The 24,450-nt window shown below is 52.8% G+C and overlaps 1 protein-coding gene across 1 annotated transcript in view; it reads right to left on the reverse strand.

Annotated features, from left to right (window-relative positions):
* The window catches only part of CCDC88C (coiled-coil domain containing 88C), a 145,004-nt gene that overhangs the window by 78,307 nt on the left and 42,247 nt on the right, over positions 1-24,450 (reverse strand). The window contains exon 4 of the mRNA XM_052659707.1: positions 2,723-2,792. Within this exon, the coding sequence (XP_052515667.1) occupies positions 2,723-2,792 (70 nt within the window). The remainder of the gene's footprint in view (positions 1-2,722; positions 2,793-24,450) is intronic.

Here is a 24,450-nt window from a genome sequence, read left to right on the forward strand (position 1 = left end):
GCCAGACCCGAGGTGGGACCTGGGTTCCCTGCACGTGGACAGTCTCTCTCCCCGTGTGGTTCAGAGAGGCTGGAACAGAGAGGCTCTGAAGGCAGGGCTGGAGCCAGGGTTCTGGTGAGCAGAAGTGCCTTCTGGAGAAGGGGCCCCCCTGAGGGAAGGATTCCAGACAGCGTAGGAAGGGAGGGGCCGATGCAGGAAGGTGGCAAACCACACAGTGTGACAGGGTGTCAGGGTGACACAGTAGGGGAGCAAGACGTGCTTAGCATGAGCTGCTAAGTCGCTTCAGTCGTGTCCGACTCTGTGAGACCCCAGAGACGGCAGGCCACCAGGCTCCCCTGTCCCTGGGACTCTCCAGGCAAGAACACTGGAGTGGATTGCCATTTCCTCCTCCAATGCATGAAAGTGAAAAGTGAAAGTGAAGTTGCTCAGTTGTGTCCGACTCCTAGTGACCCCATGGACTGTAGCCCACCAGGCTCCTCTGTCCATGCGGATTCTCCAGGCAAGATACTGGAGGGTTGCCATTCCCTTCTCCAGGGCATCTTCCCAACCCAGGGATCAAACCCGGTTTACCATCTGAGCCACCAGATTAACTCATACATCACTATCATTTTTGTAGGTCACAATGGTTAAGCACTGGCAATTGCCTGACACTTGTTCCTGTGTGATATGGACCAGAGCTCAGGCCCAGGGTTCAGCTGGAACAAACTCCCACTCAAACTCCTCTCTGCTCATGGGTTAAGTGGCTGAGGGCTTGTTCCTTCCACCCTGTGACCTGCCATTCTCTCATCTATAAATTCGACAGCACGGCCATACCCCAGAAGCACATTTTCACTTCCACTTTTAAATACATGTCCGGTGTCCAGCACATGCTGGGTCCCGAGGGTTCAAGCAGGGAGGGTCCTTCTTTCTTGCTCCTCTGCTTTCCTCTCCTCATCTGACAACGCTGTCTCTAGAGCAGCTGGAACAGCAGAACTACGCCTGAACCACCAACCTCTCTGGGCGCCCCTCTCTCAATACCAGTGTCCCAAATAAGGCAGGACAAGCAGCACAGTTCTGCTAAGCAAAGCAGACCCTCATTTTCCTCATGCTACTGCTGAAACATGAGAGAGTCCCAGCTGTCCCTGGTGCCCGGGGCTGTATCTGGCATCCCCTACCTGGTGGTTTAATCATAAGTCATGCCTGACTCTTGCAACCCCACGGACTGTAACCTGCCAGGCTCCTCTGTGCATGGGGTTCTCCAGGCAAGAATGCTGGAGTGGACTGCCATTTCCTTCTACCTGGGGGAACCATGAAATAAAGCCAGAAAACAAACGGTCCCAGGGCAGAGCCGGGGACAGCACAAACCAAGGGCTCCCTGTTACTAACACATCAAGTAGAGAAGGGCGTTACTGCCAGGGGCCGCCAGGTGGGTCGGGGTGTATCCTGAAGAGCCAATGTGATGCTCACAGGCCTGTGGCGCTGAAGACAAACAGGAGATCAAAGAAACCCTTTCCTTGGGCTCTTGCAGAGTGCTCCCCACGAGCAAAGTGATTTCACGCTCAGCTTCCCTTGACCCAGCCCAGGGCCAGGGCTCCTCGATGAGGAACATCCTCGGCGGGGCACCAGGTGTACCACTCCTCTGCGCTCCAGACGACCTGAGCTCCCGTGGACAGGCTCCCGTGAGAGCAGGGTGAGGAGGTACCCGCGAGGCAAGCTTCCGCTCCTCCCGCGAAAGCCTCTCCTGGTGGGATCCTTCCCGCATGCCCTGACCCCACACCCAGTCCAGGAGGCTCCCAAGGTCTCCACGGGAACCAGGGGAGTCCCAGCCAGCAGGCACATCTGTCCCTGGGGCCCACAAGTTTCCATCCACGAGCCACAGGTGCAGGTCAACGCACAAGACCGTGGAGCGGAGGAAAGGCAGCACCCCGTTCAACTCACGGTGCGTTAACCCTCAGACTGGAGCTAAGCTCTGGCTTTCTGTAAGGTGTCCGGGAGGACATTTCAGTCTTTCAAAGTCATACCAAGTGTCCAAGACCAGGACTTAGGACTTACCCACTCGGGCCCCAGAGACCAGTGGGAGATGTGAGAGCGGACGCATGACAGGGGGTCCCAGTGAAATGTGCATGGGGCAAACTGAGCAGCACCGGACGCCAGCGGAAGGGACCTTCGTTCCCTCCAAAGATTCTCTCCCAGGCGGCTCAGAGGCTAAAGGATCTGCCTTCAAAACAGGAGACCTGGGTTCGATCCCTGGGTCGGGAAGATCCCCTGGAGGAGAGCATGGCAACCCACTCCAGTATTCTTGCCTGGAGAATCTCCATGGACAGAGGAGCCTGGTGAGCTACATTCCATGGGGTCGAAAAGAGTCAGACACGACTGAGCGACTAACACTTTCCCTTTCAAAGATTTTTTCTTGTCAATAGGGACCACAGCCCATGATGGTACGAGGACAGACCCCTGGGTGGTGGTGGGGGGCACCGTATTACTTAAGCCCCACAGACCAAGGAAGCAGTGGCCGCACCTGCCTTGGAACTCCCACCTGAGGGGTCATGAGGGTATATTCTTAAGGAAGAGACGTGCTCTTGGCGTAAAGCCTTGGGGTTATAAGCCCACCCTTTACAATCATACCCAAATGAGCACATGTTTTCACTGTGCTGGCTCCAGGCTGGCAGCCAGAGCTCTGCCCCCAACAGCTGCCCAGGGCACAGCCCAGGCTCCACAGAGGGTGAGGGCGGCCTCCACTCACCAGACAGCGGGTCTTTGCCAATCATCAAGACATTAGGCAAATTCATGACGATCAGCTGCTGGAGAACTTCCTATGGAAACAAAGGGGAAAGGATGCCATTAAGAACAGAAAACAAAATAAAGGCTGATTAAGAAAATTACAGTGTAGCAAGCAATTGGAGGACTGTGCAGCCATTATGAAAACAGTTGCTATGAAAATACTATATTATATAATAGGAAGGAAAATGTAAGATATAAATAAATGAAAAGTCAAAACAGCTAACTGTGCTTCTGCCTCGATTATTACTAAATAAAAATTATGTCTGCATGTGTACAGAGACTTCGGGGGAAAAGAAGATATATTAGATGTTATATTAGAGGACTAGCAGAGAGTTTCTTTTAAAGGATGTCTTTATTTTTATTGTATGATTTGCTTGTGCAACTAAAACATGCAGAATAAACATTAAAAGCGCTTCCCTTGTGGCTCAGCTGGTAAAGAATCTGCCTGCAATGCGGGAGACCTGGGTTTGATCCCTGGGTTGGGAAGATCCCCTGGAGAAGGGAAAGGCTACCCACTCCGCAGAGAGTCGGACACCGCTGAGTGACTTTCACTTTCACTTTGAACCATTAAAAGAGATGTTACTGAGTCTTTACAAGCTGACAATTCAGGATTCTGGCACTCAGTAGGTCTTTGGTACGAGCTGTAAATAAAGAGACTTCTCTTTTTTTCAGCAGTGACTTCCCTGTTGCTGTTGTTCGGTCACTCAGTCGTGTCCAACTCTCTGTGACCCCATGGACTGGAGCACCCAGTCCTTCCCTGGGGGAGGGATAAGTCAGAGCTAATCTGCAGCCCCCCACACACACCCCCAGAGACGTGGCACGCAGGAGATGCCCAGCCTCCTGCCCTCACACCAAGGGCCCCTGAAGGAAGGCCCAGGCAACAGCCAGCGACATGCCCCTGTCATGGGGGTTTTAACAAGTTCCCCTCCGAGTGTGCTGACCCTCCGCTCACATTTCCCAGAGTACTTCTCAGGGCAGGTTGGTCTTCCCTGCCCAGATGTGCCTTGTTTCTCACAAACCCAGAAGATAAAACATCTAATTCTACAGAAGACAAGCAAGGCAGTAGGATTCAGTAATATTCTTGGTCTTGCAAAAGTGGTCACCATAGAAACTCTTGACCAACAAAGCTCCGCTTATGCCTTTAAAAAAAGAATGTTTCCATTGAGAGACAACTTTTTTTCCAGCAGTCACTCTACTGCACGGCGTGAGGACTCTCTGAACTCAGGACACTGCCAACCAGCGCTGATGAATTCAAAGGGGACAGTGAACACAATCAGCTAATCCCGCAGGGCCCAGCTGATCACCTCAGAGCTCTCTGAGTCCTCAGATGGGAATGGCGGCCTTGGCAAGCTCGCCAGGAGAGGCCGACACCTTCACAGTGTCAGCTACACACTGGCGCTTGCCATTGACCTCTACAAGGACTGAATCCCGTGCTGCTGCAGCTGCTGATTTCCAGCACCCCCTGAAAGGCATTCGGGGTGGAGGAGAAGGGAGGCACTCTGTGCTTGGGGGAAAAACTGGTTAGGTATTTTCAGGAGCTGATTTTCTGAGCCCAATTCTTGTATCTCCCCAGGTCTAGAAAAGCACAAAAATCCTTCATGGTAACAACTGCTCATGACTAACAGAAAGCTTCACCAGACTAGCAGAAGCCTTCTGGAAAAATATGTGCTTGACTGTGTGTACTCTGCCTTCATCCAAATCACGCATACACTGACCTCCCCTGCAACCGCCCCGCCTCTTCGGAGCAGCTTCTCAGAGCCATCTGAGGTGCTGTCTCCCGGGCTGCAGTCCTCACTCTGCCCCAAGAAAAAGTTAATTATCAGACTCAATGCGTGTTTTTAAAGTCAACAACAGAATGTGCAAAATGAACTGCTCCACCCTCCTTATTATCTTTCCATGGCTCCCACAGCACCAGAAATTGAGGAGGTGTACCCCACTCCCAACCACTCTGGGCCCCTCTGTGCTCAGTGCTGGAGGACACCTTTCTTTACTATCTGAGGTCACATGTCACTGCATCTGAGATGGCCAGTGTTTTCTCAAGCCAAGTCTCAGTGTTGGGCAGAGTCTGAGTTGTGTAACAGCCTCAGCCTTCCTTCAGGGCTTGGAGAAGTCAACGCAGTCTCTCATACTGGATGTGCTCACCAAAGGATTCCGCAGTAGCACCCTCGGGCAAAACACACACAGCCAGTAAAATCAGATAAATCCAATTCCAGCAAAAGGAAGGACTCCCAGCCAAGTCAGCCGTTCTCTCACGGCTTCCCTGGTGGCTCAGGCAGCAAAGAATCTGTCTGCAGTGCCACAGCCCCGGTTCAACCTCTGATTCGGGAAGATCCCCTGGAGAAGGAAATGGCAACCCACTCCAGTATACAGTCCATGGGGTTGCCAAGAGTCAGATCAACTTAGAGACTAAACCACCAAGAACTTCTAAGTCACATCAAAACTAAGTCACTTTAACTTGGGGACATTCAATAAATAATAACATTGCTAGCAATGTCATGGAGTCCCTATCTGGTCTCAATGCTAAACTCAAGTGTTCAGCCCAACTTCTAGATTTCCTTGTTATCACTGTCAACCAACTACATTCCCTTCTAGAGTCTTGGCTGGTTTCTGCTCTGCTGTGGTGCAACTGTCTGGAGTACCAGCTCTATTATCAGGGTGCTTGAAGAAGGTACACATGTTTATAAAGGAAATTTGTTGTTCAGTCACTCAGTCGTGTCTGACTCTTTGCGACCCCATGGACTGCAGCACCCCAGGCTCCCCTGTCCTTCACTATGTCCCAGAGTTTGCTCAAACTCAGGTCCATTGGGTTGATGGTGCCATTCAACCATCTCATTATCTGTCGGCCCCTTTTCCTGCCTTCAATCTTTCCCTGCATCAGGGTCTTTTTCAATGAGTCGGCTCTTCGTATCAAGTGGCCGAAGTATTGGAGCTTTAGCTTCAGTCCTTCCAAAGAATATTTAGGAGTGATTTCCTTTAGGATTGGCTGGTTTGATCTCCCTACTGTCCAAGGGACTCTCAAGAGTCTTCTCCAACACCACAGTTCAAAAACAACATCCATTCTTTGGCATTCAGCCTTTTTTATGGTCCAACTCTCACATCCATACTTGACTACTGAATAAACCATAGCTTTGACTAGACAGACCTTTGTTGGCAAAATGATGTCTCTGCTTTTTAATAAGTTGTCTAGGTTGGTCATAACTTTTCTTCCAAGGAGCAAGAATCTTTTAATTTCATGGCTGCAGTCACCATCTGCAGTGATTTCGGAGCCCCCCAAATTGAAGTCTGTCACTGTTTCCCCATTTATTTGCCATGAAGTGATGGGACTGGATGCCATGATCTCAGTTTTTTGAATGCTGAGTTTTAAAGCAGCTTTTTCACTGTCCTCTTTCCCCTTCATCAAGAGGCTCTTTAGTTCCCCTTCACTTTCTGCCATTAGATTGGTGTCATCTGCACATCTGAAGTTACTGATATTTCTCCTGGCAATCCTGATTCCGGCTCGAGCTTCATGCAGCCTGGCGTTCTGCATGTAAGTTAAATAAATAGGGTGGCAATATACAGCCTTGACATACTCCTTTTCCGATTTGGAACCAGTCTGTTGTTCCATGTTCAGTTCTAACTGTTGCTTCTTGATCTACATACAGGTTTCTCAGGAGGCAGGTCTGGTGGTCTGGTATTCCCATCTCTTTAAGAATTTTCCACAGTTTGTTATGAAGCAGACACAGAAAGTGAAATCACCTTGAGGGTCTCTGCAATAACGTAAAGCTGAATTTTTACATTAATGATAACCTAAGCAAAAGACTGCTGGAAACACTGCTGGAAAATACTGCTGGGAAATCCATGTATTCTCCTTCTAAAACTGGATGTTTAATTTTATCTAATCTGGGCTTTCTAATTTTCCCACAATATGTATCACTTGCACAGTTAGGAAGTAATGTTTCATGAACAATATTTTATTGACATGTTCTTTTCAAAGCCTCATGGGTCTCCTAAGATTTAATCCTGTGGCCCAAAATACCTCTAAGATCTTAACTGTTCCCCCCGAAGGACCATTAATCGTATTCCAGCAAAAACAGCCTCGGAGGTTTGAGTACCACGGTGAGAATTGTCTAGCAGAAAGACACGAGAAACGTTCATTTCGAATGTTCTGTATACCTGAGGCTGATTCATGTTGATGTATGGCAGAGGCCAACACAATACTGTAAAGCTATTATCCCCCAATTGAAAAAAAGAAAAGTAAAAAGAAACAAGTGTTCAACCAACATTTCCAAAATATTATTGCTTCGCCACCGAATCAACATAAAACCCTGAAAGAGATGATTTCACACTTTTTTTCACACTGAGCCTTTGAAATCCACTGTGTAGTTTACACTCACAGCACATCGGAATTTGAATGCCAAACTGTCATTGGAAACACGATCTGAATAAGTAGATTCGCACACCCAAGTTGTTCCAAACACACTTGCAGTTCTTCCGATAACTGAATCCAGTATCGGCTTTTCAATCTAAGTAAATGAAAAATTCACTTCCTCTGTCACACACCAGCCACACGTGGCTAGTGGCCGTCATGCTCCACAACACCAGAGACAGGGGAGCTAAGCAAATGCGTCTCCTCAGGGTGGCGGGGCCTCCAGGGCAACGGGCCAGGCCCTCATCTAGTGGGGACGTGAGGAGGCTGCTGACGAATGGACCCTCCCGCCTGCTACTCAGAACAGAAGGCCACTGTGGAGGCCGCAGCTGACACTGGCCTGCTGGGCGGGCGATGGTCACCCCCCGCTGGCTGCAGGGGTGGACGCGTATGGAGATGTGCTCTGAGCAGTCCTCAGATTTGCCAACGAGCCTTCCTGGTGCCGCACGGGCTTCTGCGAAGGCAGAAACAAAGGCCACTGTCGCATCCTGAGGCCGCGATGAGGGACGAGGGCACACACAAGCCTTGCGGCCTCTCATGTCACCCCATCCTTCTTGTGGCCTGACAGCGGGAGGGAAGAGTCAGGCCTGGGGCGCCGCCATCACAGAGACCCCCTCCCTCCGCAGAGAACTGGGCTAGGGCCAGTGAAGGGGTAGGGTGCAGGGGAGGGGGATTTAAGCACCGAGATCCAGAGCAGACTTGGTACACCCCTCCCTTCTCTGCCCTGCATCTCCTTTAGATTTGGTCTGAGATGCTTGGATAAGATGTGAGGGAAACCCCAGATTTCCCGTTTCCTAAGTGAAACTGCACTAACTGCATCTTGGAAGGCCCTCATTGCTAACCACTTTAAACAAACGAAAAGTCACAAAAGTAGGTCAGAGGAGGGCGGCAGCACTTGGATTCTCAGCAGCAAGGGGCTGGGCTAGAAAGGGCTTTGTAACGTAAAAGGGGAAAGAGCCCACTGGACCTCATCCAGGCTGCAAACCTAAAATTTAGGAGAAACTGCTGGTTTTGAACAGTGGTGTTGGAGAAGACTCTTGAGAGTCCCTTGGACTGCAGGGAGATTCAACCAGTCCATCCTAAAGGAAATCAGTCCTGAATATTTATGGGAAGGACTGATGCTGAAGCTGAAACTCCAATACTTCGGCCACCTGACGTGAAGAACTGACTCACTGGAAAAGACCCTGATGGTGGAAAGATTGAAGGCAAGAGGAGAAGGGGATGCCAGAGGATGAGATGGTTGCATGGCATCACCGACTCAATGGACATGAGTTTGAGCGAGCTCCTGGAGTTGATGATGGACAGGGAAGCCTGGCATCCATGGCATCCATGCTGCAGTCCATGGGGTCGCAAAGAGTCAGACACGATTGAGCGACTGAACTGAACTGATCAACTCCGAAGCTCCTTCCAGGGCTGTGTCGACACAAACAAGGCCTGACACCTGGGGGAAGGACCAACTGAGCAGGACGGTTTCCAGGAAGCGTCTGGCACCCCAGCTGGGGTCCCAGCGGCAGCATCTGGCTTCACACCATGTCAATGAGCTCAGAGACTCCAACTACCCTTGGACTGCCAGTTTCCTGATCAGAGACCACCTGGGGGGGATACAGGGAGTGACGAGGGGCCATCTGGAGGCTAGGGCACTGGCTCCCAAGGGTCACGGGTGAGAGAAGCTCTCAGAACCAGGAAGCCAAGGGGAAGGAAGACACTCCCTTCCTCCCAGAATCCTCTTAGGACAAGTACAGATGTACCCAGTGGGGAAAACCCAGGACACAGGAGAGGATGCCCCGCTCCAGGCTTCACAGGTGACAGGGGCTCTGCCGTGTGGCAGGAAGGACGATACAAGACGGGGACGACAGACTCCAGAGGCACCTGGCGTGCACAGAACTCAGATGTGATCACAGCTATGCGAGTGGCCATGGTGGCGGTGGGACCTCCTGGCGTCCCCACAGCAAATAAGACCAGCACCCGGGCTCATGGCTTCACTGAGCCCACGATGCCAGATGCTTGACCCCACGAGTGAACACTGCTCCCAACACAGGGCCCAGGCTGCCATTCCAGGCTGGCTCCAGGGATCACCTGAGCCCTCGTCATCCCTCCTGTCACCAGCCTTCACACGGGCCAGCGCTTCAAGTTACAAACGTCCTCCTTCCCAAACTTGCTCAAACCTCACTCCTCCCAAGGGAGCTTTGCAGTTTCCTGAATGCTGCACTTTACGGATGTCGGCGGTGCTAAGTCTTAGAATAACAAGATGGGGCTCCGTCATTGCCCTCTGGAGGAGGGGTGCTCTGAGAGAGGTGGGGGTGGCAGAGGTGGAGGGGCAGCACAGCAGGGGCTTGGAGGGACCCCAGGGTAGGCCTGGATGCCTCAGTCTACGGGGTCTGTCCCTCGGGCCCAAGGTGACCGGTGGCTCCCGGAGCTGGTGTTCAGTGAAGCTCATTTCCAGCGCGTCACTCAGTGGGCTCCATTAGGTCCCTGTGGGGTCAGGCCTCCTAATTCCTTTCTAGCCAGTCTCTATCCAGAACTTATAAATAGTGCACCCACTCAGTCATGGCAGACGAACATCTTGGAAGCCCTCAAAAAACGAGCCTGGGCTTTTCTCCAGGATCTCATTCCTTGGCTTGGAACAGGAGGACTCAGCTTCGCTCAGCTCCCCACCCCGCAAAATGACCCCCTCGACTCACCTCTGAGAATAAGTGTGTGTACCCACACACTCTTAGTAAGCTGTCTGCCATAAAACTGTCAACAGCAGAATAGTCAAGAGAAGCTCTAAAATACCCCCATCAAAGCTTCACCCCCAAGCACGATGAGGGAGCTGCACTTTAATAATTAGGCCACAAACGGACACTGGGGAGTGGTTGGGTAATGGAAGATTCAGCGACTATCCTGGTTGGGAAGATGGCAGAAAATGCTTAAATGAATAAGACAATACCTAACTGGGTGCAGAAAATTAAAGATATGCCAAAGGGAAGAAATCTTCAAAGAAAAATATACCAAAATGACAGAACTCTCTTTATTAGAGTGGTCAGGCCAAGAGCAAGCTTTCCCAACATTTTGAAAAGATTCTGGGATTTCCCTGGTGGCACAGAAGGTAAGAATCCACCTGCCAATGCAGGAGACAGGGGTTTGATCCCCGGTCCAGGAAGATCCCACATGGCACAGAGCAACTAAGCCACAACTACTGAGACTGTGCTCCAGGGCCCACAACTCACAGCTACCGAGGCCCAAGTGTCTGCAGCCTGTGCCCCGCAGTAAGAGAAGCCACTGCGATAAGAAGCGTGTGCACCTAAACAAAGAGTATACAGCCCAATCACTGCAGCTAGAGAAAGCCGGCGCAGCAATGAAGACCCAGCACAACCAGAAATGAATTAAAACAAAGGTTCCATAAATGCGGTTCTATCACCTTAAATCATTTTAACCCTGTGGCATGGCGTCCCACAAAGAATGTATGATCAGCAGTATCTCTTTATCAGTTATGGAACTGTGAACAAGACAGATCCACCAAAAAAAATTCTCCTTTCTCCTGAGACAATTCACAATGCAACATGAAAAATGATGCAGATTATTGGTTTCTTAAAAATCACCCACTCCAAATCAAACAGTACCCCATCACCCCCCATCAGGAAGTACAAAGCCTCCATCAGCTGGGAAGAGATATGAGCCAGAGGAACCCAGGGATGACGGCAGAGGCTGGCCTGCAGCTCTGGTGCCTGTGCTGGGGCCAGAGGCAGGAAGCCCTGTGGGAAGGGAAGGGTGGGGTGGAGGATCAGCTCCGAGAGCATCAGGCCCTGGAAAACAGAGGCTTCAAGAATCCCAGAGACTTTCACCCACCACCTGCGGCAACGTAGGGGCCTCACTGAAAAGGCTTAAAATGCTGCCAAGGCTCCGGTCAATCTCTGTGCGTGCTCAAATAGAAAGGTCACTTTCTCCGCTGATGGAAGAAACAAAAGGTCCCAGAAAAGTTGCAGGGTGCAAACACTTTCCGTGTCTGCGGCAAAGGTTATCTTCAGTTTCCAGTGAGAACACTGGGATTATTGGATTGAGGACAATGATTTCATGAAGAAAGAAATCTTTTTCTCTTGCCAAATGAAAGAAACAATTTTATGGTCTGACATTTCGCCAGGAAGGAGAAACAAATGCTGCTAAATGCCATGAGTTTAGGTCCATGGAATGACCCTCCATGAGGGTTTGAAAAGGAGCCGTTAATTCAGAGCCAATAAGAGAGAGATCCCAGAGAAGTTAAGACAAACACTCCTGAGAGGCATCCAGGAGGAAGATGATGCTCATGGTTTCCAAGGAGACCAGGATGGTCCAGACAGCAAAATGTGCCTTCCACACAGCCAGAGAAACACAAAGACCTATCGAATACTGGGAATCAGAAACACGAGTGATGGCTGCTTTGAGTATGCATCCAGCATGCGCATGTGCGCGCACACACACAGAGCACACCTTAAATCTTGGGTTCAAAACCACACATAGAGCACCCTGCCATGCACTGACAGGTCACACAGCACAGCACCAGGTACACTGCCAAACTCTGCCCAGACAAGGCTGGGAAAACTCCCCAGAGGGGCGCTCTTGTGAGCTGGGCTGAGGACAATGCTCAGGAGTCCCACAGGGAAAGGTGGGAGCCAGGAAATGCATTAGCTACCACGTGTGGCCAGCGAGTCAAGCCGTTGGTTACCCTGTTCTGTGCACACTACATTTTCCACTGGGCGCTGTTTCTGCCTCACACAATGCCAGCCCCAGGTGCCACCAGATCAGAACCCTATCCATCCTCCAGAGCTCAGTGAAAATGCCACCTCCTCCAGGAAGCCTGCCTTGATGCCTTTAGTCACACATGACTGCCTTTCCCCTCAACTCTTAATGCTTCACCTGCCCACTCCTGCGGCACTTTCACATTTTGCCTCATCAGTCAGCTCCCCCCGTGAGGAGGCAGCAAAGAGGCAGCAGCTAAGTGACCGCTGACAAAATGAGACTGACTCAGCTTATGGCAATGTGCTTGGTTTTATTGTTTTTAAAATCTCTTTTCTTGGAAGTGGTGTCTTCTCTTTCTCACATGAACAAAGGGACCGAGTCCTGAAAAGCAACTACTTTGCTCCACTACCATGAGTTACTTTAGTCCCCTGTTAAGTTCCTTCCTATGCCTTCAAGTATTTTACCTGGCAAAATCGGCCACCACATGTCTGAAGATGCCACATTTAACATGCCGGTAGATGAAAACCAAAGTTACAAACACCTCACGGTGAATTTGTAATGCTGGCTTGAATACATCAGGCTTTCCAACTGTAAAATCCCAAATGTGATTGTTTTATGAGCAAGTGAAGAAAAGCAAGGGGAATTAAAAATTCCTCAACAGGGCTTCCCCGGTGGCTCAGTGGAAAAGAATCCACTTGCTAGCAAAGGAGACATGGGTCTGAACCCTGGTCCAGAGAGCCTACATGCCTCAGAGCAACTAAGCCCATTTGCCAGAACTACTGAGCCTGTGCGCCACACCTACTGAGCCTGTGCCCTAGAGTCTGTGCGCCACACCTACCGAGCCTGTGCTCTAGAGCCTGTGCGCCACACCTACTGAGCCTGTGCCCTAGAGCCTGTGCGCCACACCTACTGAGCCTGTGTGCAGCGACTGAAGCTCATGCACCTAGAGCACATGCTCAACAAGAGAGGAGCCCTCGTTTGCCTCAACTAGAGAACAGCCTATGAAGCAAAGAAGACCCAGCAAAATAAAAAATAAAATTATTTTTAAAATTAAAACATAATAAAATTCCTAAACACAAGAAGTGACTCAGACGGGAAAGGCTGCACACGTATTCAAGGACCCCAGCATCTATCCCAGGACCCCAAGAGAGGAGGCAAGAGTGCAAACCCCAGAGCCCTAACTTTTCCAGAAACAACACAGCTAAGGTTCACGCAAGTGAGGTGCCTCTGGGATCTGGAAAGGTTGAGACACTCACAGAGCACCCCATGGAGAGACTCAGGAAGTCAGGGCTAGTATTCCAGGCAGCCTCTGCACACATCGTGGGGGCTTATGCTCCTGCCATCAATTAGCGCTCCTCCAAAGCTCCCCCTTTGATAAGGCCAAGAGGGGTTCCCTTCAATAGCATCTTGGCCCAAACAAAAACTGCCTGACAACCCAGATGGCAAACACATACCCAAACACATGGGAAGGTCCCCTCTCCCCTTTTCCTCCCTCCTCCTCACATCACATGAGGGGACCAGGACAAGAATTACCAGAATTTTCAACTGGAAAGAACCATGGCACATGCTGTAACGGGGTTTAACGGCAGGATGCAGAGCAACGGCCAAGCTGGGTGCTCTGGGCTGGTGAGCTTTCCCTGAGACCCCAAACCGAGGCAATTCTACGGTGATGCCTGTTTCATACCTTCCATAGTGACAGCCTGCTGACCCCATTCCCAACCAATCAAAACGCCCACGATGTCACCGCGTCTGATAGCAACAGGGACTGGACCCCCAACCCCCGCGGCGCTGCTCACTTTTGGTGACGTTACAGCCAGGAGAATGATTCTGTAAATTTAGCTACTGTGCAGAGACACAAGCCTGATGAATTATCCCCGGCCGCCCGTTCAGAGGCGGGCCGTCGGCCACGTGCCTGTGATTCCATCTGGACGGGGTAGGGGGACTCCCGTTTCGGCCACATTCCCTCCGACTCAGGCAGGGAGCCCCAGCGGAAGGAGTGGGTAATGAAGTGCTTTTATGTTAAGAGGCTGTCACGTAAAGCTGCTGATAGACTCAATCCATCTGTTCCACCTCATTTCAATTAATCCCGGGGTCCCCGGGGCTTGAAATCAGCTCGGGTCTGCACAAGCCCAGGAGCACCAGCTCCCCTAATGAGGCCACACTGTGTCTCTGGACTCAGCAACTGAAGGCCACCAACTCAGTCCACCTGCGGGTCCCAGACTGTCAGAAACCCCCACCCCTGAACACTTGGCAACTGCCTGTCCTCGTGGCTGTGTTCACAGAAATGAACCAAGCCCAGCCTTTGTTCTCAGAAAGGAAAACAAATATTTCCTTTGAGCTGACCCAGGAGGAGGGAGATCCGTGGGAGGGAGCACCCGGAAATGCAAACACCACCAAGAGAGGGCAAAGCTACTTGCTGTGTGACCTCAGGCAAGTCGCAGGCCCTCTCTGAGCCACACCATCTGTAAACAGAAGAGGATCATCTCCAAAGGATGTCTGGCTCCTTTAGGTGGAGGCTGGCACACAGACTCACAGCACATCGCTACAGTTACTAACTCAGGGCTGCCAACTCTGAAAACAGGCAAGTGCCCACACGTCCCTGAAGAACCCGGGAAAACCCGCAGGGGCGGGACTGGAGGACACCTCAAGTGTCCCCGAGAATGCCTGCCACCTTCCCACTGTGTTGCTCTGTGGGTGGACTTATCTGATGCTAGGAAGCACCTGTTCCGAGTCCCTGCACCAAGGAAAGTGGTATGGGCAGCCCCAGGAGCACAGACAGGGTGCTGCATTCAACTCTTCCGAGAAGAACTTCTGCCCACAAATGGTATCCCAGGAACCATATTACATGGCAGATACGAGCCCGGCCAGCAGCAGCTAAAGCTGGGCTCCAGGCCTGAATGTCTGCGGTGAGGCCACCAGCAGCCACAGGTGCAGTGAGGGGGCGGGGTGGGGGGCAAGTTGGACCAGTGCAGGAGATGGAAGAGACACGGGTTCCATCCCTGGGTTGGGAAGATCTCCTGGAGGAGGGCACAGCAACTCACTCCAGTATTCAGGTCTGAAGAATCCCATGGACAGAGGAGCCTGGCGGGCTACAGTCGCACAGAATCAGATACAACTGAAGCGACTTAGCACACACGCAACCAAGAAGGATTTAGGGGATTAGGCAGGCTGGGGAGGCAGGGGTGGTCCTGTTCTCGCACTTCAGTGCCTGGGGTGGCTCAGGGCCGCCCTGTCCTCTCTTCCCGGCAGAGCAGCAGCATCTGTGCTTGGGGGTGACGCAAAGAACCCTATCTTTATGGTGGCGAGGGATCGTGCAGCTGCAGAGTTCTTTTCTTTGGGCTTCTTGCAAAAGTCAACCTTTTGGGCGATGGGCAGGCAAGGGAGGGTGTGCGGCTCACAACGGCCAGAGCTTAGCGTGCGGGATCACAGCAAGGGTGGGGACACCTGCGAAGCCACCAATACCAGGTTCCCCAGGCCCGTGGGCCCCAAACTGCTCCCTGCACCCTCGCCAGCTGGGGACTCTAGACTGGCGCCCTGGCACCTTCTGCCCCGGGCACGCCCACAGAGCTCAGCGGGAGAGGCGTGGCCATTCCCCGCCCCCTGCCCGCCCCAGTCCCAGCAAGCAGCTGGGCTGGGAGCATGTGTCTGGGCCACGGCTGTGCCCCCCGGTGCTCCACCCACCACTCAGGCCAGGCAGGGCCGGGGCGGGCGCCACCCTTGGCAGCCCCTCACCCGCTAGCTGCCAGTGCTGCTCCCACCAGGGGACACGTGGGAGCAGGTGGGGCCAAGTGTGCCTGGGAGCTACCCGCGGCAGGTGGCAGCCTGCTGGCATCTGTGAGGGCAGGGAGAGGCCGGCCGCCACAGGCCACAGGGCATCGCTGCTCCTGAGTCAGCCCGCCAGGCCTAACGCCCGTCTCCCCAGGGCAGGGAGAGCAGAAGGGCAGCCATTCACACTTAGACTTACACCACATTGTTTCCCCGGAGGTGAACTTGAGCGAACTCGGGGAGATAAGTGAAGGACAGGGGAGCCTGGCGTGCTGCAGTCCACGGGGTCGCAAAGGGTCGGACATGACTGAGCAGCTAAACAGCCACCACAGGTAACTCCTGGGCACCTATGGGGTGTCAGGCGGTGGGGTAAACAGGATCTGTGTCCTCAAATCTAAGAGATGCAGACAGACAGACAAGCTCAACAAAACCGAGAGGGAGCAGCGGGTGTTGAGGGTGTGTGCGTGGGACAGGGCCGGGCCCTCAGGGAGCCCGCAGCCTGGCAGGAGACAGGCCTGTTGGCAAGTCTGATGCCCTTACAGAGGGGATGTGAGGCATCTGAGCTGGGTGTCAATGGGAGCCCATGGGAGGACTAATCCAGAAAGGCTTCCAGGAGGTGGCGCTGAGCTAAAATGGAAACAAAGAGCAGGTGCCGTCTGGGAGGCCACAAAGATGAAGGCAGCAGCAGAAGGCCCTCCTCCACCGCCTGTCTCCCACCACAGGCGATGGAATCACACCCCACCCCCACTGCAGTCTCAAGGTGGAGAAGCAGGACCCCGCACAGGGAGGCGGGGCCTGGCACCCGCTCTGGGCTTATCTCGCCAGGGGCAGCAGTGGCTCTGGGGTCCCCCAGCAGGGTCCACCACAAGCCTGTCACTGCTTTGAGCCCTGCCAGGTGGCTGGGCAGGTGGGCATCACACCTAACCCACAGGAGACAGCACGGCGCCTGGCACTACTCAGGCCTGTGGTGGGTACTGCCCCAGACACGCTCAGGGAGAACACGCATGCCTGCCCCCGGCTTCAGGGGTCCCAACTTCGCACAGCCCTGCGGTGCACACAGGCAGGAGTCCTGCAGCAATTTGAAAGGGAAACTCATAAAGGAGATGGCCGCAGCGACTGGGGTGTGGGGGCTTGCCCCGGAGGTCCCCAGGCCTGGGGAAATCCACCCCACCCTCAGGCTCACCCATACCCATTTCCTGCCCTAACCGTTGGGGTTCAGAGCAAGACAGGAGGGGCTGAGCGGGAACCTCTGAATGCCTGGCCCCCCACACCGCCTGCTTAAAACTCTTTTTCCTCTGGTCTCAGGAGAAGCACACACAGGACAGTTTGTACTGTGAAGGGTGATGGAGGTTTCAACCTCGAAGGGCTGGCGGGCCGCCAGGCTGAGAGCTCTAAGGGCAGGTTTGTGCTGGGGTGAGGTGGAGTGTGCGCGGTTGATTAGCGATGCCTGCCTTGGGCACAGCGACAGCACTTGAGCCTGAGAAAAGGCTGGAAAGTGGGGGGCAAGTTCTGTGGGAGTGTGCAGGGAGCAGTGAAATCTTGGATAAATAAGCGAGCGAGGTTAGACTGTATTGCCGCCTCCTTCACTCCCACTTGATCCCCTGAAAAAGCTACGCATGAAATAAGCAAGCAAACAAGCCCTGCAAACCAGCTACTACTCACTGTCATGGAAGTTGGCAACAAATGATCAGACTGCACCCAGAGAGCAAGAAGCTCTGGAGGGTTCTGCAGTTCTATCACCAATAACTTAATTCTCTAAGCAGGAAACAGGGGAGGGCAACTCAGGAGACAGTTGAAAAACCGAGGAGGAGGAAGGTTAAGAAATGACGCGTTTGTAATAACCACCATCTCAGCAGGAAGTGAGAGTCTCAACAGATGGTCTCGACTCCTGGGCAGCTGTCCATGCTGGGGGGGGGGGGGGGGGCGGGGGATGCACCTGACCCAATCCTAGCGCCCACCATCCCCAACCCCAGCACCTTCTTCCCTGCCCAAATCCCTTGGTTGGAAACAGTTACTGCATCTGTGCCCCCTGAGCCCTGGCACAGTGTACCCCATATCCGAGGTGACTAGGAACCTCAGGTCCGGGCGTAGGCCCTGCCATGTGCTCGCATCTGAATCCCCTCACCCCTGGCCTCCGCATGCGATGCCCACAGCAGACGCTCGCCAGCTGCCGGCTAAACAGAGACACTGACCACAAGGAGGAAGGGCCACAACCGAACACGCCCTGCCCCCCTGCTAGAGTGCAAGAAGCCCTTTCTTTGGAACGATGATAAAGCAGAGCCTGGACGCGACACTCTGTACGATCTCATTCTTGTACTATCTCATTTAATCCTAACTGGAGGGGCTATGCCTGGCCCACCAGGACTTGCGACCGCAAGATCCATTTGATCCACAAGTGTCTTTGATGGCTCGGGATGCCATAGTAAAGGAGAGAGACAAAGAGGTAAAAGAATATGCCGTGTGATGTACCAGGAAGTACGAAATGCTAACAAGAAAAATAAGGGTGGCTCGACCCAGGAGACAAGGAAAATGAAACTGTCACAGACAGGTGGTCAAAGAGGGTCCTCCGACTGAGGAACAGTTGAACAATCGTGCCGGGTGGACACGTGGAAGAAGACCGCCGGGCAGAGGGAGCAGCAAGGGGAAGGTCTGGGCCAGGAGAACGCTTTGCAGCCCCACAGAGCCCGGAACTGGGGGCGGCCCAGCCTAACCACCGCCAGCAGTGCAGTGGGCCCCCACGGTCAGACGGCCCATTCTAAAACAGGGAGCTCTCACATGAGTAACTCACCACGAGAGCAAGGGCTTAGGCCCAGGTGCCAGGCACAGGCTACTGGTAGAACTAACAGCCTCTGGAGTGCTGTGTTAGAAGGATTCTGAGGCCAGGTCTGGGCTCAGAGGCAGGGAAGCAGACACAGATTTGTGATGTCTGCCTTAGCCAGGATGTAAGCTGCGATGGCGCGCCCTCGGGTAACCTAGCGTGATAAGTGCTGCTAACATGTTTAGGGTATAAAATGCTGCGAGGGTGTGAGGGAAGGACCAGCAACCCTCTGCCTCTAGTTATAAAGGTGCAGCCTGGGTGTCCTCTGCGAAGCCAGCTTCACTTTTCAAGTCTCCTGACCAGGCTGTGGGCTGCCCAGGGTGAGCACCTGGACTGTCCCCTTCCCCTTTGCCCCGCAGCGTCTGGCACAAGGAGGGGCTCACTTGGCATTTGTCAGATGAGCTAATGAAGGGCCAGGAGCCCCAGACTGGTGCGTGTGTTCACAGGGTGGACTTTAAATGTGGATCCAGTAACAACGCTCCACAATTAGAACACAGGGCCCCTATTGGTGAGGCTCTGATCTGAAGATGGGGGGAAAAAAGTCGCCCTTTATTTCTTTGGTTCTTTTAAAAAATTTTTATCCTCTTTAATTTTATCCTCTTTCACTTATTTATCCTCTTTAAACTTATCCCATTTATTTAAATTTTTTACTTGAAATTTTCTATTGAAGTACAATATTATGACAATCTCTGCTATACAGCAAAGTGAGTCAGTTATACACATAAACATTCTTTTTCATATTCTTTTCCATTATGGTTGATCACAGGATTTTTTTTAAAATTGTAACTTTTTAAAGTATCTAGCAATTATTTATGGATTTGTTTATTTTTTGGCCACACCATGTAGTGTGTGGGATCTTAGTTCTCCAACCAGGAATCAAATCCAGGCCCCCTGCACTTGAAGCACAGAGTCTTCACCACTGGACCACCAGGGAAGTCTCTATCACAGGACAGTGAATAAAGTTCCCTGTGCTATCCAGGAGGACCTTATTGTTCATTCCTCCTGAACATAAAGTTTACACCTGCTAACTTGCATTTTTTTGAACAAAAGAAAAGGGAATCTTTTCTTCAGATGTGAGCAAGGTGGGTGTGCGGACCGGCAGATTCAAAGAACACACCAGAGAAGGCGGGAGAAAGAATGAAGGCATGCAGACCCGCCCCGGCACCTGGGCACAAGGCGGGCAGCTGCCCGGCCTCCTGCAGGGCCAGCTGACAATCCACACTTCAAGTAAATAACAGGCACCCTCACCAGCTGTCCCTGTGCCCAAACTGACACTCTGGGCCCCATCTTGCCGCCATAGCGAGTGGACTCTTCCAAGCCAAGCTGAAAAAGAAGAGGCTCAACTCTGCACATCAAGTGAGCACACAGTCATATGTAAAGTCCCGCGAGGCACTGGGGGATCAGGTGTATGCATGAAGGACATCTCACTCCGGCCCGACACTCTCTGGCATGTCCACGTCATCTTGTGTCCAGTGGGGCATCTGTCTGACTGAGGCCTAGCAATGCACTGAGATGCCTGGCTGGACCTTGGGTCCGGTGGCAAATGATGAGCAAGCTGGGGCAGGAACCTAGGGAGTTCACAGCATGGTTTGCGAGAAGAGACACCTACACGGTGAGTCTGCAGCCCAAGGGCATCCTCAGGGGGACCCCGAGGAGTTGGGAAGTGGAGCGGTCCCTGCAGGCTCCAGCCGCCAGGAAAGGCTTCATGGGTCACTCAGGCCCCAGGAGACGCTGTCGATAAACACATCAGGCTTCTCACCCTGAGCGACCTGTCCTGCCCTCTCAGAGCCTCAAAATACCTAAGTGCTTCTCTTAGGGCATTTGCACAGCTGGTTTTGGGGGGGCTTCTCTGTTTGCACCTATCTCCCCAAACTGAGCCATGATTCTCTGTACTCTCACAAACTGCCTTGATCTTATAATCACTCCTTCATTCATCCATACATTCAGTAAGTATTTACTTGTTAAAACAAGCCCGGGAGCTTCCCAGGTGGCTCGGTGGTAAATAATCCACCTGCCAATGCAGGAGACACAGGTTTGATCCCTGATCCGAGAAGATCCCACATGCTGCGGAGCAACTAAGCCCGTGCACCTCAAATACTGAAGCTGTGCTTTAGAGCCCGGGGGCCACAACTACGGAAGCCTGCACTCCACAAGAAGAGAAGCCACCGCAATGAGAAGCCTGAGCACTGCACCGAGAGAGTAGCCCCCACTTGCGGCAACTAGAGAAAAGCTCATATAGCAGTGAAGACCCCATCATAGCCAAAAGTGAACAGCTCAGCTCAGTTCAGTCGCTCAGTCGTGGGTCCGACTCTTTGTGATCCCATGGACTGCAGCACGCCAGGCTTCCCTGTCCATCACCAACTCCCGGAGCTTATTCAAACTCATGCACATTGAGTCAGTGATGCCATCCAACCATCTCATCCCGAATAAGTAAATAATAAGTAAACAAGCCTGGGTCTATTCCAGGCAGCGTGCGAGGAGTCGGGTGTGATGGTGCATGAAAGCAGATAGGACCTCTGCCCCCTGGAATTCAGATTTGTGGCGGAGACAGGCATTTATCCTCACTACCGAGCTCAGGAACAGGACTCTGGCCGGGCATGGGACAGGCTCTAAATACATGCTTCCTGAATGAATGCAAAGGAGAGAATGACTGCTGGAAAGCCAGCAGTCGGTCATCATAAATACGCTGGAGCAGAGAGGAAAGATGCAGAAAACAGGGTACGTGGGGTGCCCTAGCTGGGGCCAGGAGCCGGGGTTTGGCCATGGCCGCAGGATAAGCCACGGCTGATGGCCCCCAGGCACCCCAGGTCTGCTGAGATAGGAAAGGCCTCTTCTGCTAACAGGCACACAGCCTGTCCCCTGGCCACTCAGACCCAGGAAATCAAAGCCGAATGCCAGACGTGGTACAGAACCTCTCTGGGCAGGCCTGGCTCTGGCTGGAGCTCCCGCACACATGAGCCCACGCACAAGAGTGGCCCCCTCCACCCTCCGCTCACTGCTCACCTCTCACCAGCAGAGCCACCTCCCTAGGCCCCTGCACAGAGTGGCTCTCACCCTGGGTCCACTGAGGGCAGCGTGCTAGAGGAGAAAAACAAAAGTAAAGAGGAACAGACGCTACAATAAAGCACCACTGGCTGAAAAAGCCAGCTCAGCTCATCACAGACTGTCCACCCCGAGCTTCCTCCCGAAAGAGGGGTCACAGTGTCCCCTCCGAGGCAGAGGGACAGCAGCATCAGGCTGGGGACACCTTCAATAGGCACAGATGTGCCGTGGGGATCGCAAGTTTGTTCCTGGAAAGTGAGGCTGCTGTAGGGGGCAGGCCTCAAGGAGAGCTCATGAGCCTGTAGTAGAGATGGCTGTGAAAATTACAGTGCGAGCCTTCAGTGTCTGGGGCACACGGCCCGGGACGGCTGACCATCGACTGGGTAGCTGACCATTCACGCTGCTGTAACTCTGCTGTCACGGGCAGGGTTCCCAACTCCCTGACCTAGTGGAGTTCAGAGGAGTTAGGTGACTTGCCCAGGTCACCCGCAGGTGAGCAGCGCACAGGACCCAACACCAACTCCTCGGAGTCCAGGTGCCCATTTTGGCACAGCTGACCTTTTTAATCCACAGGACTTGCGGAGCAAGTATTATGCACTCACAGTGCTCAGAACCACGGGGGCGGGTAGCTCACATGCCATACCCCTAAGAACTGTAGTTTCTGTGAGCAACAAAGACCTGGACATAGATAGGACCTCCCGAGGGGGCTAAGACATCAGAAGAAAAGCAGACCATGCAAGCCCCCACCCAAGGGTGTCAGGGACCTGGGCGCTGCACTCTGGGCAGCGGGAAGGAGGAAGGGGGAAGAAAGGCACGCTGCCACCTCCTCTTAGGAAGACTTGTCAGAAGTGGTGCCCGACACTGCCACTGACGTCTCCCTGGGTAGCGAGGCCAGGCCCAGCTAGAGGGGAGGTTGGGGGCTCTTTGATTAAGGAAGACAGGGCGTGTGAACGGGAGCAGGGGAGTAATCTGCCACATAAGAGGAGATAAAATGTGACCCCTGGCCTGGGGGAAACTACCATCGCCTTAGAAAGATACACACATGTGGAACCGATTACTAGGTGAGGCCATTTATTACAAGGCATTGATTGTGTAACATGGATAGGAAGCAAGTGGTTAAGGACGAGCAAAGCCACAAGCCGGCAAAGGCTGCTCCAGCCGGCGGGCACCGTGGAGGAGGGAGGCTGGAGCTGGATGGACAGCCGGCCGACAGATAAGGCCGGAGGGCTGGGGAGGGTGGTAGGGATGTCAGCCACAGGAACGGAGGCTCAGTAAACACTGAGGCATCACAGCTTCTGCTGAAATGAACTTAGGGTGGGCATGGGGGCGTGTTGGACCTAACATGCACAGAACAGGGTTAATTATTCACCATAGTCCTTGGCTCCTGACATTCATCTGTCGTCGCCCATGACTCACTTTCGCTTACTTTTCACAATGTAATAACCACCTGCAAATCGCCCACCCCAAACAAAGGCTGGGCCCTGGACCAAAACCTGCATCTATCTAGATGGTGCCCATCCCATGCCCCACCCCTTTCCATCCAAGATACCCCCAACCTCAATCAGAAATGCACATTCTCTTGCCCCTTCCCACATTTCTTTTTTTTTTCAGCTTTACTGCAGCTGTAAAACCTTCCTAAAAAGCACATTTATTTTAGCTCCTTCTGACTTCACAAAGAAAAGGATTAGTGCTGTATGTAATCTTTGGACGCACAGCCTCTTTTTAGCTAATATTTATGACATTGCTAAAATTCATCTACATCGTTGAGTGCTGCTGCAGTTAATTTGTTTGGACAGCTGTATAATATTCCATTGTGTGGTCACGTCTCAGCGTATTCATCCATTCCCCTACTGATGGGCATCTGGGCTGCTTCCAGCCTTCTGCTGTTGTGCACAGAAATGCCGCGACCATTCTTGTACACATCTCCCGGAGTCCACGCACAGGAGTTTCTCTTGGATATACACTTCAGCGTGAAATCAGCTGGGCTGTCAGGCATGCAGGTGTGGGACTTTAGCCTTTAATGACAGACTGTCTCCCCAAATGCCTGCGTCAGTTTGCATTCCCATCATGGTGGATGAGAAACGGAACAGTGAACGCTTGGGGCACACTAGCCACCAAGAGCTTCACTTCTCCTCTCCCTGGGTCAGTGGCCCCTACACAGGGCGCAAACGATGACCCAGCACCACAAACTATTCTGTGCAGAAGCCGGATCTTGGCCCCAGGCCAATGTGACTCTCAAACCTGGCGCTTCTCCGACCGGGGCCGTTCACTCCACAGGCCGACTCTTGCTGGAGGGAGGAGGCTGGAAGGACAAGGATGACGTTGCAGTCAGAGGATTACATCAAGGACGACACCCCAGGAGAGTCAACCTCGGGGTCAAGGGCTGAAGCACAGACACTCCAGGCCCGTCTGTGTACAGGATCCGGCCTTTGTTTCCTCGGGCCCACGGGATGAGCCACGGGGAGGTCTGACCTGGTCTCACATAGCCAGCACTCTCTCACTCCGTCCTTCACAGCCCCTGACTCCATCACCTCCTCGTATGGCTGGCACTTTCCCACTCCACCCTTCACAGCCCCTGACTCCATCACCTCCTCGAGGCGAGCCCATCTGAGCAGGATGCCAACGGCGGCCCCAAGAGTGGACTTGGTGAGTTCACCTCCTTCCACTCCCTTCCAGCACAGTCCCTCCTTGGCACCAAGTGCCCGCAATGGGGGCTTCCACGGCCAGGTCTGCACCTATGCCAGCGCCTGTGCCTCCTATTAGACTGCTTTATGCCTTCCCCATTTCCACTGGGCCCACCTGAAACCAACATGAAAAAAAAAAATCAGCTTTCTCTGCCCCTGAGAAGTTTAATTACTGGAGAATGGGTTTAGCCTGAGAACAGGATGAGAAAACTTAAGGCAAAGGGGCTTGCGTGTGGTTGAATATAGGTGTTACAGTCTATCAATCAAGATAGAGTGAGGGG

Source organism: Budorcas taxicolor, chromosome 21 (genome assembly GCF_023091745.1).
Source record: "Budorcas taxicolor isolate Tak-1 chromosome 21, Takin1.1, whole genome shotgun sequence".
Taxonomy (NCBI): Eukaryota; Metazoa; Chordata; class Mammalia; order Artiodactyla; family Bovidae; genus Budorcas; species Budorcas taxicolor.